Genomic DNA, 17,395 nt, shown 5'->3' with positions numbered 1-17,395 from the left:
TGAAAGAGGGGCAGGGAGCGCAGGCAAGAAAGAGAAAACCAAGAGGATGACACCAGGACTCTAGGAGCCAGGGCGGGTGTGGGGACACCACACACCTAGTGACGAGCACCACTTTGATTTGTGTAAGCCTTGGTTGTGGCTGCTCTGACACGACTGTGCTCCCCCCTTTTACTGCTGGAAAATGGCTGTGGAGAAGCCACGGCAATGTCACGGAGATGCTCCTCCTGTTTCAAGACAGAATCTTCTGGCAAAGAACCTCCAGCAATCACCTATATGGAAGGTCCTAAACTGGAAACTTACTGTGCAAATGACAATTTGATCCGCGCTTGAATTTCCATCCATTCTTCTTTTATAATCTTTCCACATTGGAGCATCTCCTTTGAAAGTATCTCCGCCTTTGTCAAATTCTTTGACGCTTCCTTGAACCTGAGTTGTGTTCAGAAAACTTTATATCTGGTGCTGCATTCTGGGGCCCCAGCTCCTGGACATCCTTGGCTCTCATATTGCCCATCACCCTTCCTGAGCCACCTGTCAACTTTTGATTTGGCCTTTAACATTAAATGCAAGCATTATGAATGGTATTTCTACCTGTAAAGATTAGAGGCAAAAGGATACTTTTGAAGGGACAGTAAGGCTTGCCCCAAGGTATGGAACAGCTCAACCGAACACTTGAAAACATCTGTATTGTCATTGTATGGAGGCACAATGGAGCTGGTGAGGATTTCTTTGGCTTTTTCTGCATGTTGTTTTGCTTGTAGTGACATTCCTGTGGACAAAAAAAAAAAAAAAATAAGAAGAAGAAGAAAGGAAGTCTCAGTTTCTCTTTCACTTCAGTTGGACAGGAATATAGTTGATTCTGGCCAGGGAACCTAATGCGGTGACCTCACATATCTGCAAGCGGCACATGGAGATGTGTCAGGGCAGTGTGAAATACCATCATCACCGGAAGAAACAATCACTGGAAGTACTCAAGATAAAAATTTTTCCTCCAAATGTTCTCTCTGGAAATTAACAGAATAAGCAGAAACTGAACAGCTCTGAAACTTCACCAATATCAGATATAAAATGTTATAAATGATTATAAAAAAATAAAAGGAATTTATAAAGACTGCAGCATTCTGGGAAAGAAATAAAAATTTCATAAATTTTACTCCTGGCTTTGTGATACCAATCTTAATGGAATACTAAAAATTCTGAATCTTCTGCTCACCCATCCATAATCATAACTTTAAAGTTGCTATTAACATAATACAAATATGATGATATCTACCAAGACTGACAAATAATTCCAACGAGATAAAGGGGCTAATGTGCTATAATCTCTTCTTTCTATGTGGTAAACACATGGAGTTTAAAAACCAGTTACTACCAAGAACTAATTCCCAGCGGTTCTAGTGTTCTTCCACTGGAATATTCATTTGTGGAAAAGGTGATATTAGGGGTATCAGGACTTTTTGCTTTCCCATACTCTCACTTTCTTCCCTACAACAACACAACCCTCCACTTATATCCCAATACTCCTGGTCTTACATTATTCATTACATGGAATTGTATCTTCAATGTCTAAAAAAATAAAGCTGTCAAAATGTGAAGTTCATTCTGTTCCTATGTCTATAAAACAGAATAGATTTTCTGATGGAGAAAATCCAGGGCATGCATTTGCTGATTCAATCAGGGAACTCAAACAGGGGCTCTGTGACAGGCTGAAGGGTGTGATGGGGAGCAAGATGGGAAGGAGGGGACACGGGTGTACCTATGGCTGATTCTCGTTGATGTATCACAGAAAAATACAAAATTCTGCAAAGCAATTATCCTTCAATTAAAAAATTTTAAGAAACAACAAGAAGAAATAAATAAATAAAGGCAAAAAGAAAAAATCCAGGGTATGCTATTTTTGTAGGAGCACTTACAGAATTTTGTCTTTTTTTTTTTAAAGCACATAATCAACCTACCAGAAATTTATTAGTGCCAATAACATACGCAATATTATACAAGACATGATCAGTTCAGTTCAGTCGTTCAGTTGTGTCTGACTCTTTGTGACCCATGGACTGCAGCATGCCAGGCTTCCCTGTCCATCACCAACTCCTGGAGCTTACTCAAACTCATGTCCATCGAGTTGGTGATGCCATCCAACCATCTCATTCTCTGTCATCACTTTTCCTCCTGCTTTCAATCTTTCCCAGCATCAGGGTCTTTTCCAATGAGTCAGTTCTTTGCATGAGGTGGCCAAAGTATTGGAGTTTCAGCTTCAGCATCAGTCCTTCCAATGAACACCCAGGACTGATCTTCTTTAGGATGGACTGGTTGGATTTCCTTGCAGTCCAAGGGACTCTCAAGAGTCTTCTCCAACACCACAGTTCAAAAGCAGCAATTCTTTGGCACTCAGCTTTCTTCAAAGTCCAACTCTCACATCCATAGATGGCCACTGGAAAAACCATAGCTTTGACTAGAGACACCTTTGTCAGCAAAGTAGTGTCTCTGCTTTCTAATATGCTGTCTAGGTTGGTCATAAGCTTTTCTTCCAAAGAGCAAGTGTCTTTTAATTTTGTGGCTGCAGTGACCATCTGCAGTGATTTTGGAGCCCCAAAATATAAAGTCTGTCACTGTTTCCATTGTTTCCCCATCTGTTTGCCATGAAGTGATGGGACCGGATGCCATGATCTTTGTTTTCTGAATGTTGAGTTTTAAACCAACTTTTTCACTCTCCTCTTTTCACTTTCATCAAGAGGCTCTTTAGTTTTTCTTCACTTTCTGCCATGAGGGTGGTGTCATCTGTGTATCTAAGGTTATTGATATTTCTCCCGGCAATCTTGATTCCAGCTTGTGCTTCATCCAGCCCAGCGTTCCTCATGATGTACTTTGCATATAAGTTAAATAAGCAGGTGACAATACACAGCCTTGATGTACTCCTTTCCCGATTTGGAACCAGTCTGTTGTTCCATTTCCGGTTCTAACTGTTGCTTCCTGACCTGCACAGATTTCTCAGGAGGCAGGTCAGGTGGTGTGGTATTCCCATCTCTTTCAGAATTTTCCAGTTTGTTGTGATGCACACAGTCAAAGGCTTTGGCATAGTCAATAAAGCAGAAGTAGATGTTTTTCTGGAACTCTCTTGCTTTTTCCATGATCCAGCGGATGCTGGCAATTTGATCTCCGGTTCCTCTGCCTTTTCTAATTCCAGCTTGAACATCTGGAAGTTCACGGTTCATAGACTCTTGAAGCCTCACTTGGAGAATTTTTAGTATTACTTTGCTAGTGTGTGGGATGAGTGCAATTGTGCAGTAGTGTGAACATTCCTTGGCATTGCCTTTCTTTGGGATTGGAATGAAAACTGACCTTTTCCAGTCCTGCACCCACTGCTGAGTTTTCCAAATTTCCTGGCATTTTGGGTGCAGCACTTAACAGCGTCATCTTTTAGGATTTGAAACAGCTCAACTGGAATTCCATCACCTCCACTATCTCTGTTCATAGTGATGCTTCCTGAGGCCCACTTGACTTTGCATTCCAAAATGTCTGGCTCCAGGTGAGTGATCACACCATTGTGGTTATCTGGGTCGTGAAGATCTTTTTGGATAGTTCTGTGTTTCTTGCCACCTCTTCTTCACATTTTCTGCTTCTGTTAGGTTCATACCATTTCTGTCCTATATTGTGCTCATCTTTGCATGAAATATTCCCCTGGTATCTCTAATTTTCTTGAAGAGATCTCTAGTCTTTCCTATTCTATTGTTTTCTTCTATTTTTTTGCACTGATCACTGAGGAATGCTTTTTTATCTCTCCTTGTTATTCTTTGGAACTCTGCATTCAAATGGGGTTACAGTTCCTTTTCTCTTTTGCTTTTAGCTTCTCTTCTTTTCTCAGCTATTTGTAAGGCCTCCTCAGACAATCATTTGTCTATTTCTTCAAGGAACTTGAACTCAACCCACTGGAGGCAGCATGGGTTGCGGTTCAAGAATGCTAGCTCTGAAATCACACTGCTCAGAAAGGATTTCCTGTTCCATCACTTACCCAGAAATTTTGGCCTTATCTTTCTGGACTGTAGACAGAGATAATAACATTACCTGCCTCATAGCACAGTAGTGAAGTGTGTGTGTGTGTGTGTGTGTGTGTGTGTGTGTCTATGTGTTAACTCACTTCAATCGTGTCTGACTCTTTGCGACCCCATGAACTATAGCCCATCAGGCTCCTCTGTCCATGGGATTGTAAGCAAGAATACTGGAGGGGATTGCCATGCCCTCCTCCAGGGGATCTTCTGGATCCAGAGATTGAACCTACACCTTTTAAGTCTCCTGCAATGGCATGCAGGCTCTTTATCATTAGCGCCACCTGGTGATGACTAAAGGAAATTATATGTGGAAAATAGCATGGTGCCTGGCCTCACTAATTAGTAGATACTGCTTTTATTTTAATTTGAGTAAAAAAAAAAAAGTCCATAATGCAGAAAGGTAGCAGACTGTGGCGGGAAAGCATCATTTAAAATCCCAGATGCCAGGACATTGGCCCTGGCAACCAAAATCCTAGATCTGAGTCTTGGATCAGCTATTTACCATCTGACCTGGGGCAGCTTGTTTCACATCAAATTAGTTGTTTCCTCTGGATCTAGAAAATAGGGGGTAGAGGGGTGTGGTTTGAACTAGATGATCTCCAAGGTCCCTTCTGATCTAACAGGTAGGACCAGTCTACAGTCAGGTTCGGCTAAATGTATTGGGTGGCAGTTGTATGCATAGCATTGTGGTGTTTTTCACTTCACTTCATTTATTTACTCACTGGGCCAATCAGTGATGCTGGGAAGGCAGCAGCATCATTATCAATATCATCTCTTCTCAGCTGAAGGGACAGAGACGTGCTCTTGTGCGTCTTGTCCACGGCTGCCAGTCGCTGTTTTTGCCTTCTCTGCATCTCTTCTCCCGTGCCCTGTTTCCTTTTGAGAATGCCCCTACACACTCAGTCCACGTAATTTAGCCAAGGCCAGCCTCTCCCCCAGGATCCGATGGAAGAAAAGTCAGGGCTTGCCAATCAGACCATGTGTGTATGCTCAGTTGCTAGGTCAGGTCCGACTTTTGGCAAGCCCATGGACTGCAGCCTGTCAGGCTCCTCTGCCCCCAGGATTCTCCAGGCAAGAGTACTGGGGTGGGGGTTGCCATTTCCTCAGACTAGTTCTTGTCTTTGGCATAAAACCCAAGTCATCCCAATAGGAATCCCCAAACTGTGAGATTTTGGTAAAAATACATTCTTTTTTATCCTGGGAATGCTGAGGAGGGAAACCTGAAGCTGCTGGCAACCTTGCTGACCCCATGTGGGCAAAGTTGGGCCAAGAATGGAGCCAATACAGAGGAAAGCAGAGTCACGTGCTGGAAAAAGAGAGGAACGGAGATCCGATCATGTTGTTTGAAAACGCGAATCTGGCTAAGTCTACAGTAAGACTTACCCTTGATTTTTAAGGTGTATGAATCAATAAGTTACCTTTTGTTTACTGCCAGCTTGATTTAGCCTTTTATTTTGGGGGGAGGGGTTTGGTCTCACAGGTAAGAGATTTTCCATCAATACATATATGAATGGATTCTATTTTAGGCTCTGGCTCTAGACCCTAGGACATTTCTACAATGCCTTCAAAGCTAACAAATCCATTTTCTCCTAAGAACTGTTTTTAAGATCATAAAGAATAAAGTTCTGCAGGGCTAAAATCTTCTTTCTCTTTTTTGCATATTATATTAGAAAATCATATTGACTGTGAAAGGAAATGGCTTCTCAATGTGTGGAGAGGAGAACATCCAAGAAAACCTGACCCTCCTAAAGTTAAGCCAAGTCTGGGAAAAAAAGCGGAAACAAACCAGCTGATCCTCTGCAGCTTGAGGCAGACTCACCTTTCAGCTGAAGATAACCCTTAGCCAGGTTAACGTGCGCCTCGGCCAGCTTCCAGTGGGCATCACCATAGCAGATCCTTGTCAGAGCCATGCAGTGCACAAGCTCGTGGAGAGCCTTTTTGTACTGAAGGAAGGAAAAACAGTCCCACTAGTTGGACAACAAGGTACAAAATCAATGTGTACTTTTATCCATTCAATATGCATTTATAGAGTGATGATTATGGGCCAGGCATGGTTTTAAATATGTATGATACATCAGAGAACAAAAAAAGATCTGATTTGGGTGGCAGGGTATTCTTCTGGTTGGGTGAAATAGACAATATACATTTAAAAAAATGGTAAAATTTATAGTACATTTAAGTTTATAGTACAAAGATATGTTTTTGGTGGCAGAGTATTTATCTGGTTGGGTGAAATAGCCAATATACATAAAAAACAGTAAAATTTATAGTACATTTAAGTTTATAGTAAATAGTGGTAAATGTTGTGGAATAAAGAAGCTGTACATAAATGACCAGCTCCCACATATTCAGACACAAGTGGGCCAGTGGTGGTAGTTTTCAAATAACAGCCTCTGGCTCTCAATTCAAACAATCTTCTTTAGTAGCTGGGATATTAGCACAGCCAGATGAGGTCAGCAGGACTTTGCAAACAGATTTTGTTAAAGGAGTAAGAAGCACATTTTCATCCAGTGCCAGGACAAAGAGAACAGTGAATGGTGTGGATTCTAGCTCCAGGTTAGCTTAGAGCAGCAATATTCTCAAAGCAAGGCTGGTGGTTTTAAAATACAGCTCCGAAATTCTTTGACACTCTTTTCATCCAGAGACGGTGGTCTGTGTCCCTTTCCTTTGAATCTGAGTTTATGACTGCTTGGCTAAACTAACGTGGAGGCAGGGAGGCAGTACCACTTTTCGGGCCCAGGCCTTAAAGGACCGGCAGCTTCTACTCTCTGTCTCCCCTTAGGTACTCACTCCTGGAACTTGCTATGAGCTGAAAGGTGTCTCCCACCCCCAGATTCATTTGTTGGAGTCCTAAGTACTTCAGAATATAACTGCATTTGGAGAGATGAACTTTGAAGAGGTGAAGAAGTTAAAATGAGGCCGTCACAATGGGGGCCTCATCTAATATACTGGTGTCCTTATAAGAAGAGAAGGAGACATGAGAAATGGGCACACACAGAGAAATACCTTGTGAGGACACAGAAGGAAGGAATCAGCAAGGCATGGAGAGAGGGTGCTGAATAAAACCAACCCTTTCGACACCTTGACCTTAGACTTCTAGGCTCCAGAACTGTGAAAAAATAAACTTTCTTGGTTGAAGCCACCCAGCCTGTGGTATTTTGTCACGGCAGCCCCAGAAGACTAGTAGCTTAACCATGATTTCATGAGGAAGCCTAAGTGGCTCCACAGAGAGGCCTCCACGGAAATGAGCTGATGACAGCATCAGTCAGTCAGCTGCAGAACTCTGCCACCCTGGCAGCGGATGCTCCACACCTGCTGAGCCCAGCTGATGCTGTGTGGAGTAGAGCTGACCAGACCCCACTGAGCTCTGCACAAACTGTAGGTTCATGAGTGAAATTATCGACTGTTTTTGTTTTACACCACTACGTCTTGGTCTAAGATTGCCTACCCAGCTGGCACTAGTGGTAAAGAACCCGCCTGCCAATGTAGGAGACATGACAGACTCAGGTTCAATCCCTGGGTCAGGAAGATCCCCTGGAGGAGGGCATGGCAACCCATTCCAGTATTCTTGCCTAGACAATCCCATGGACAGAGGAGCCTGGCGGGCTACAGTCCGTAGGGTTGCAAGGAATCCAACATGACTGGAGTGACTTAACACACACACGCATATCTTGGGACGTGATATAGCAATAGATAGCTGGAATAGCAAAAGAGGAGGTAGAAGGTACACAGCCTAAGGAGCAAAGCAGAGGAAGAATGGTAAGAATAAGGGCAGAGTTGTGTAGAAAACCCAGGAGAAGACCCAGGATACCCAACCCTCCCGGTCAATGCCTAAGCTCAGAGGACTTGCACTTCCACACAGTTTCCATGTGGGTTGGAAACACTTTCACTTTGAAACATTCCCTTGAAAACAGTACATAGCCAGACACTTGACCCCAAGACAGCTGCTTTTCTGACTTAGCAAGAGAATCTGAGGGCACACTGTGCTCACTCCATAGTGATAAAGGAAGATGGAATTGTTTTTTCCTATAAGTAGTATAGTAAAAGTAACATTTTTCTTACTACAAAAATAATATATGATCATTATCAAAATATTGCTGTTGTTTAGTCACTAACCTGTGTCCAATTCTTTCAAGACCCCATGGACTGTAGCCAACCAGGCTCTTCTGTCCACGGGATTTCCCAGGCAAGAATACTAGAGTGGGTTGCCATTTCCTTCTCCAGGGAATCATCCCGACCAAGAGATCAAACTTGCATCTCCTGCATTAGCAGGCAGATTCTTTACCACCGAGTCAACAGGGAAGGCCCATTATCAAAACACAAGTGAGCAAACAAAAGAAGGAAAAAAGAAATATCACCTGCCACTGTACCTCTTCAAGATAAGTAGGTAGCTAAATCTCTTTCTAGTCTTCATTCTTGTGTATCTATATAGTTTTTATTTTTAAAAATTGGCTTATCAGCTACATATCTGTTTGCAACTTGTTTTCACAATTTGTGAACATTTCTCCATATCATCTTCTCTGATGATAATTTTTAATTCCAGTATATTACTGTATGGATATATAAGTGAGTTATTTAACCCACAAATATTTGAGCACTTAGGCTGTTTTCAAAATTTTTTCTCTTTGAACATCCTGTGTGGATAGCTTTGCTCATATCTGTAAGTATTTTCTTAGAATGAATTCCTGGGAACATGACAATTGGGTAAAGGATATGCAAAGCCCTGAGGCTTTGTTGGAGTTTGCTAGACAGCTTCCATGAGAAGCTGCTCCCATCCCGCATCTCGCTTCCAGCATGGCATGTGAGCATGAAATGCCCCTTACACAGTGCCCAGCACTAGTTGGGGGTTAACTTGCCAATTTGTCAGTTAATTATTTCTCCTTGTTTTAGTTTTCATTGTTTTCCTGCAAAGCTAGTAAGGCTGAACATCTTCATGTGTTTATTGGTTTCATGTGTATGTATTTCTTCTTTTGGGAAACATCTTTTTATTGCCTCTAACAGCCAGGAAATTTAGGGAATGGCTTCCTCGGACACAGAGCAAATGAACACAGTGTATGAGAAAGAAATAAATTATAAAAACATTGAGAAGTCTAGATAGACAGTTTGCCAAAAAGAGAGGGGGACCTGATCTGATGGTGAATCTATCCCAACCACAAGATTCCAAGGAAGGGCTATATGCAGCTGAGAGTCTGCCTCTCAGATCACAACCTGGGTCCTCACTACCTGCATCAAGGACCAGGGCACAGAAAGAGTGGCCTGTCCTCTCTCTGCCTTTTTATCTGCTAGAATGTGTAGTCCAGATATCCTTTTTTGATTTTCCAAACTTTACCCTACCAGTTCCAGTGGCTTTAGCCAACAGGCCTGGGTAAGAGGTAGAAGAGAAGTATATGTAGGCAGACAATCTCAGAACTGGGATGAGCCTCAGAAATAATCTAGTTGATCTCCTCAATTTAAAGAAGAAATATAAGACCAGAGAGGCAAAATGATCTACCACCGAGTAGCCGAATCAGAACTCACAGTCAAGCTCCTTGATGCAAAGTCCAGAGCTCTTCCCACAACATCATTCTTAATATTCAAACACGTGACTCTGAGGATCAGTTTGGCCATAAATGGCCTAAAGGGCATTTCATACACAGCTCTAAATACTATTCTAAATCTAGGATGATAGTATTTATCTAAATACTATTCTCTACTAGGATGAAATAGCATTCCCTGAAACCACAGCTGGAACAGGGAAAGTACAAGATGAAACCAAAAAATCTTGTTGTGCCTGAAATCAAGGAAAGAATTGTAGGGATGTATCAAGAACTCAGAAGCCAGACTGAAGGGGCTCCCACGGCAAATATATAATAATTTAAGTTTTGATGATGATAATGGATTGTAACACATTGAAAAATAGGATTTCTTGAACCCATATTGATATAAATAAATGAACAATGATGTGTGAAGAAGGGAAAGCTCTTTCTCATAAGAAGAATGGCAATAAACAAATATTGAAAGCATGCCAAAGTCAGAGAATCACCATTTGACAAACATAGCAATAACTGATTCAGGTGAGAATCATCAATGCATGTTAAAAGTAAGGGGTGAAGTTTTCATGAGGAATAGGATACATTCATAGTGTTAATGATTCTCCCCACAGAACACTGATTAATTACAAATGGAAGAATAGTAATTCTACAGTGAAGAAACCTTCCAGATAGCACCTTAACCAAGAGATCAAATTTAGCATCATAGTAACGAGACAAACAGACATCATATGCCTCTGAATAAGATGCACCAGAAAGGGTGCACCTTTTACAGGTTTGTGGGATTTCTGCCCCAAATGCATAATCTGATTCTAATCATCAAGAAAACACATGACAAATTCAAATTGGGGCATATTCTACAAAACAGTTGGAGCATACATTTGTGGTACCTGCCAAATTCTTTTGTTAAAGCCCTAACCCCCAAAGGGGCATGTGGAGATAAGGCCTCTAAAGATGTAACTAAGGTGAAATGAGGTCATAAAGGTGGGGCCCTAATCCAATAGGATTAGCGTCCTTTTGAGAAGTCACACTTTTCTCTCCTCCTTCCCCTACCCTCCATGCACAAAGAGGAGGCCATGTGAGGACACAGCTTGAAGGTGGTGGTCTACAGCCCATGGGGTGAGTTCTCACCAAACAGCAGCTCTGCTGGCTCCTTGATTTTGGACTTTCAGTTTCCAGGATTGTGAGGAGTAAATTTCTGTTGTTTAGGCTACCCAATATGTAGTATTCTATTATAGCAGCCCAAGCAGACTAATACAGTACTTTCCACAAACATAAAAATTGTGGAAGACATAGACAGGCTAAGGAACTGATCTGACAGATTTGGTGGTGTTTCGTGCTCGTGCTAAGCCATGTCTGATTCTTTGCAGCCTGCCAGGCTTCTCTATGGAATTCTCCAGGCAGGAATACTGGAGTGGGTTCCCATTTCCTGCTCCAGGGGATCTTCCTGACCCAGGGATTAAACCCACCTTTCTTGCATTGGCACGTGGATTATTTACCACTGAGCCACCTAGGAAGTGCTTTTCTAATAGATTAAAGGATACTAAAGAGACCTTGTGGCTCAGCTGGTAAAGAATCCGTCTGTAATGCGGGAGACCTGGGTTTGATCCCTGGGTTGGGAAGATCCCCTAGAGAATTCAGGAATGGGTACCCACTCCAGTATTCTGGCCTGGAGAATTCCATGGACTGTATAGCCCATGTGGTTGCAGAGGCAGACATGACTAAGTGACTTTCACTCACTCAAACTCACTCATTCAAAGAGACATAATAATTTAAGTCAGCATGATTTCATGGACTAAAACATGACTATGTCTAATATGTTTCCTCTAAAAGATACTACTAAGATAATTAGAGGAATATGAATAAGGTTTATAGATTAGATAATAATAGTACCAATATTAATTTTCTAAGGATTAAAGATTTAGTAAGCATGGCCCCACCCATCAGAACAAGACCCAGTTTCCCCCTCAGTTGGTCTCTCCAATCAGAAAGCATCCATAAGCCTCTTATCCTCATCCATTAGAGGGCAGACAAAATGAAAACAACAATCACAGAGAACTAACCAAGCTGATCATATGGACCACAGACTTGTCTAACTCAGTGAAACTTTGGAGCTGTGTAGGGCCACCCAAGATGGACAGGTCATGGTGGAGAGTTCTGACAAAACATGGTCCACTAGAGAAGGGAATGGCAAACCCCTTCAGTACTTTTGCCTTGAGAACCCCATGAACAGTATGAAAAGGCAAAAAGACAGGACACTGAAGGTGAACTCCCCAGGTCGGTAGGTGCCCAATATGCTACTGGGGATCAGTGGAGAAATAATTCCAGAAAGAATGAAGAGACAGAGCCAGAGCAAAAACAACACCCAGTTGTGGATATGACTGGTGATTGAAGGAAAGTCTGATGCTATAAAGAACAGTACTGCATAGGAACCTGGAATGTTAGGTCCAATGTTAGATCCATTTAGGGTAAATTGAAAGTGGTCAAACAGGAGATGGCAAGAGTGAACATGGATATTTTAGGAATCAGTGAACTAAAATGGACTGGAATGGGTGAATTTAACTCAGATGACGATTATATATATGACCGTGGGCAAGAATCCCTTAAAAGAAATGGAGTAGCCCTCACAGTCAACAAAAGAGTGAGAAATGCAGTACTTGGATGCGATCATAAAAATGACAGAATGATCTCTGTTCGTTTCCAAGGCAAACCATTCAATATCACAGTAATCCAAGTCTATGCCCCAACCAGTAATGCTGTAGAAGCTGAAGTTGAATGGCTCTATGAAGACCTACAAGACCTTTTAGAACTAACACCCAAAAAAGATGTCCTTTTCATCATAGGGGACTGGAATGCAAAAGTAGGAAGTTACAGAGTAACTGATTTGCCTGGAGTAACAGGCAAATTTGGCCTTGGAGTTCAAAATGAAGCAGGGCAAAGGCTAGCAAGAGTTTTGCCAAGAGAATGCACTGGTCATAGCAAACACCCTCTTCCAACAACACAAGAGAAGACTGCACATGGACATTACCAGATGGTCAACACTGAAATCAGATTGATTATATTCTTTGCAGCCAAAGATGGAGAAACTCTATACAGTCAGCAAAAACAAGACCAGGAGCTGACTGTGGCTTAGATCATGAACTCCTTATTGCAAAATTCACACTTAAATTGAAGAAAGTAGGGAAAACCACTAGGCCATATGATCTAAATCAAATTCCTTACGATTATACAGTGGAAGTGACAAACAGATTCAAGGGATTAGATCTGACAGACAGAGTTTCTGAAGAACTATGGATGGAGGTTCATGACATTGTACAGGAGGCAGTGATCAAGACCATCCCCAAGAAAAAGAAATGCAAAAAGGCAAAATGGTTGTCTGAGGAGGCCTTACAAATAGCTGAGAAAAGAAGATAAGCTAAAGGCCAAGGAGAAAAGGAAAGATATACCCATTTGAATGCAGGGTTACAAAGAATAGCAAGGAGAGATAAGAAAGCCTTACTCAGTAATCAGTGCAAAGAAATAGAAGAAAATAATAGAATGTGAAAGACTACAGATCTCTTCAAGAAAATTAGAGATACCAAGGGAACATGTCATGCAAAGATGAGCACAATAAAGGACAGAAATGGTATGGACCTAAAAGAAGTGAAGATGTGAAGAAGAGGTGGCAAGAATACACCGAAGAACTGTACAAAAAAGATCTTCACAACCCTGATAAACACAATGGTGTGACCACTCAAGTAGAGCCAGACATCCTGGAATGTGAAGTCAAGTGGGCCTCAGGAAGCATCACTATGAATAAAGCTAGAGGAGGTGATGGAATTCCGGTTGAGCTATTTCAAATCCTAAAAGATGATGCTGTTAAGTGCTGCACCCCAAATGCCAGCAAATTTGGAAAACTCGGCAGTGGCTAAGGGACTGGAAAAGGTCAGTCTTTTTTCCAGTCCCAAAGAAAGAGAATTCCAAAGAATGCTCAAACTACCATACAATTGCACTCAGTTGCTGGCAAAATAATGCTTAAAATTCTCCAAGCCAGGCTTCAGTAGTATGTGAACTGTGAACTTCCAGATGATCAGGCTGGATTTAGAAAGGGCAGAAGAACTGGAGATCAAATTGCCAACATCCATTGGATCATAGAAAAAGCAAGAGAGTTCCAGAGAAACATTTACTTCTGCTTTATTGACTATGCCAAAGCCTTTGACTGTGGATTGCAACAAATTGGTGGAAAATTCTTCAAGATATGGAAATACCAGACCACCTTACCTGCCTCCTGAGAAATCTGTATGCAAGTTAAGAAGCAACAGTTAGAACTGGACAAGGAATACAGACTGGTTCCAAATCGGGAAAGGCGTACATCAAGGCTGTATACTGTCACCCTGCTTATTTAAATTATATGCAGAGTATATCATGTAAAATGCTGGGCTGGGTGAAGCACAAGCTGGAATCAAGTTTTCTGGGAGAAATATCAATAACCTCAGATATGCAGATGACACCACCCTTATGGCAGAAAGTGAAGAGGAACTAAAGAGCCTCTTGATGAAAGTGAAAGAGGAGAGTGAAAAATTTAAAACTCAAGATTCAGAAAACTAAGATTATGGCATCCAGTCCACCATTTCATGGCAAATAAATCAGGAAACAATGACAGACTTTACCTTTTTGGGCTCCAAAATCACTGCAGATGGTGACTGCAGCCATGAAATTAAAAGACGCTTGCTCCTTGGAAGAAAAGCTATGACAAACCTAGACAGCATATTAAAAAGTAGAGACATTACCTTGCCAACAAATGTCTGTCTGTTCAAAGCTATGGTTTTTCCAGTAGTCATGTATGGATTTGAGAGTTGGACTATAAAGTAAGCTGAGGGCTGAACAATTGATGCTTTTGAACTGTGGTGCTGGAGAAGACTCTTGAGAGTCCTTTGGACTGCAAGGAGATCCAACCAGTCCATCCTAAAGGAAATCAGTCCAATATTCATTGGAATGACTGATGCTGAAATGGAAACTCCAATACTTTGGGCACCTGATGGAAAGAACTGACTCACTGGAAAAGACCCTGATGCTGGGAAAGATTGAAGGTGGAGGAAAAGGGCACAACAGAGGATGACATGGTTGGATGGCATCACCGACTCGATGGATATGAGTCTGAGTGAGCTCCGGGAGTTGGTGATGGACAGAGAGGCCTGGCGTGCTGCAGTCCATGGGGTTGCAAATAGTTGGACATGACTGAGTAGCTGAACTGAACTGAACTTCAATAACTGTAGTGTGGTTATGTTGGAGAAATCTCTTTATTCTTAGGAAATAGGCACTGACATCTTTAGGGGTAAAAGACCACGTATTTTTAACTTACTCTCTGATATTCACAAAAATAATGGCAGTGTGTGTGAAGAAATGTAAAGTAAATGTTAATTGGTACATCTTACAACTTTTCTAAGTTGATAAGTTTTTATAGTAAAAAAATTACCAAAGAATGGTATTTCAAGAGGCAAATTAGTCACGTTAATACTTTCTTAAAAACACTTTAAAGGCTTCTAGAGCACTTGAGACTTGGAAAGACTTGCCTCTCCGATGGGCATTTCCCATCAGCCCAAAGCTGCTTCTCATCACTTCAAACATAGTTACACTGCTTGCGCCAAACCAAAACTTTATGTGTACTGTTCCCTCAGCTCCTCTATGCTGGATCCTTCTCTCCTTCAGGTGTCAGCTCAGATGTCACCTCCTCACAGAGGCCCTCGCTTACCTAAGACAGGCCCACTGTATTTCCTCCAGAGCACTCGGCACAATCTCTGGTTAGCTAGTTATTTACAAAGTCGACTGCTCCTGAGCTGCACGGGGGCGTGCAGCTGTCTGTCCTGCTCACCACTGAATCCAAGTGCTCTTCATCTGAACTTCGCATCACAGGAAATGATTTGGCGCCATTCTAGATGGGCTTCCCTGGTGGCTCAGTGGTGAAGAACCTGCCTGGTGATGCAGGACATGTGGGTTTGACCCCAGCTAGGTAAGATCCTATGGAGAAGGAAATGGCAACCCAGTATTCTTGCCTCAGAAATTCTTGCCAACTCAAGAGAGTTGGACATTACTTAGTGACTAAATAACAACAAGCATTTTAGATGCATAGAAGAGAAGTTGATCCTTCACATACAGCAAATGCCTTTGGGCACCAGGGCTCGATTCTCTTGCATAATTCTGGGGAGCAGGCTGCCAGCTGAGACCTACATAGCACACAGACTGGCACATAGTATTACTAGAGGACATCTGGTGCGTAATGAATATCAAAACCAAATTCACACCTTCTCTCCCTGTTCCTGGCTCTTCTTCCTGTATTCATGACAGTAACAAAGGGGACTGACAAGTCCCGGGTCCCCCAAGCTGGCTGCAACCTAAGTCAGGATTGTATATACCTTCTTGGGCTCAATCTTGTCTCTCTACCTCCTATGCCCCCTTTGTTGTCAGGTTTCACCGATTCATATTTCCTAATTCTTATCAAAAGATTTCAGTATTTCTACTGCCTCTGCCAAAGAATGCTCAAACTACTGCACAATTGCACTCATCTCACATGCTAGTAAAGTAATGCTCAAAACTCTCCAATCATGGCATCCGGTCCCATCTCTTCATGGGAAATAGATGGGGAAACAGTGGAAACAGTGTCAGACTTTATTTTTGGGGGCTCCAAAATCACTGCAGATGGTGACTGCAGCCATGAAATTAAAAGCTGCTTGCTCCTTGGAAGGAAAATTATGACCAACCTAGATAGCATATTAAAAAGCAGAGACATTATTTTGCTAACAAAGGTCCATCTAGTCAAGGCTATGGTTTTCTAGTGGTCATGTATGGATGAGAGAGTTGGACTGTGAAGAAAGCTGAGTACTGCAGGATTGATGCTTTTGAACTGTGGTGTTGGAGAAGACTCTTGAGAGTCCTTTGGACTGCAAGGAGATCCAACCAGTCCATCCTAAAGGAAACCAGTCCTGGGTGTTCATTGGAAGGACTGATGCTGACGGTGAAACTCCAATACTTTGGCCACCTCATGCAAAGAGTTGACTCATTGGAAAAGACTCTGATGTTGGGAAGGATTAGGGGCAGGAGGAGAAGGGGAAGACAGAGGATGAGATGGCTGGATGGCATCTCCAACTCGATGGACATGAGTTTGGGTAAACTCGGGAGTTGGTGATGGACAGGGAGGCCTGGCATGCTGCGATTCATGGGGTCACAGAGTCTGACAAGACTGAACAACTGAACTGAACTGAACTGAACAGCCTCTGCCATACTTTAGGCCCTCATAATTCCTTGCCAGGAATATTGCAAACGCCCTCTGAACAGGCCCTCCTCCTCCAATTTACGTCCCTCCTCTTCCTCCTCTATTCAGGTATCTGAGGTCTGAGTGATCATTCCAAAACTCAGACTTGCTCATGGACCTTTCCGGCTTATAATCCTGTGATAGTTTCCAGCACCCTGAAGAGAAAGTGTAAACTTTTTCTGGGTGATGAACACTCTCTGGGCCCTGAACACTCTCTGGGCCCCAGCTGTGGTCTGTAATGCAACCTCAGTTCCTTCCCTGTATAACTAAAGCCTGCTTCCCAGAAAGTTCCATGTATTTCACCAAACAGGCTGTGCGCCCTCAGACCATTGACTCACCCATCTGCCACCTCCACTCAAAACACTACTGTCCCCTGTCCTATCGGGCCCTCTCTCCTACCTAAGCACTGTTACCAGTGCAGTCCAAGTAGCTCCCATCCCCAGAGCATGCCTCAGGAGCTCCTCTAACTCTAGGGTCACTGCTCACACCTCCTCCCCTCAACCCCAGGTTTTGCATCTGTATCACCTGAGCTTGTG

General features: G+C 42.5%; 1 protein-coding gene across 4 annotated transcripts in view; it reads right to left on the bottom strand.

Annotated features, from left to right (window-relative positions):
- TTC23 (tetratricopeptide repeat domain 23) overlaps positions 1-17,395 on the bottom strand; it is a 161,670-nt gene that overhangs the window by 86,562 nt on the left and 57,713 nt on the right. For all 4 annotated transcript variants that reach the window (XM_052659869.1, XM_052659870.1, XM_052659871.1 and 1 more), the window contains 3 exons: positions 5,863-5,986; positions 616-766; positions 301-426 (listed from right to left, as the gene is read on the bottom strand). In XM_052659869.1, the coding sequence (XP_052515829.1) occupies positions 301-426; positions 616-766; positions 5,863-5,986 (401 nt within the window). The remainder of the gene's footprint in view (positions 1-300; positions 427-615; positions 767-5,862; positions 5,987-17,395) is intronic.

The sequence above is a fragment of the Budorcas taxicolor genome, chromosome 21 (assembly GCF_023091745.1).
Source record: "Budorcas taxicolor isolate Tak-1 chromosome 21, Takin1.1, whole genome shotgun sequence".
Classification (NCBI taxonomy): Eukaryota; Metazoa; Chordata; class Mammalia; order Artiodactyla; family Bovidae; genus Budorcas; species Budorcas taxicolor.
The sequence above is the reverse complement of the archived record's forward strand: the minus strand, read 5'-3'. Positions and strand labels throughout refer to the sequence as shown.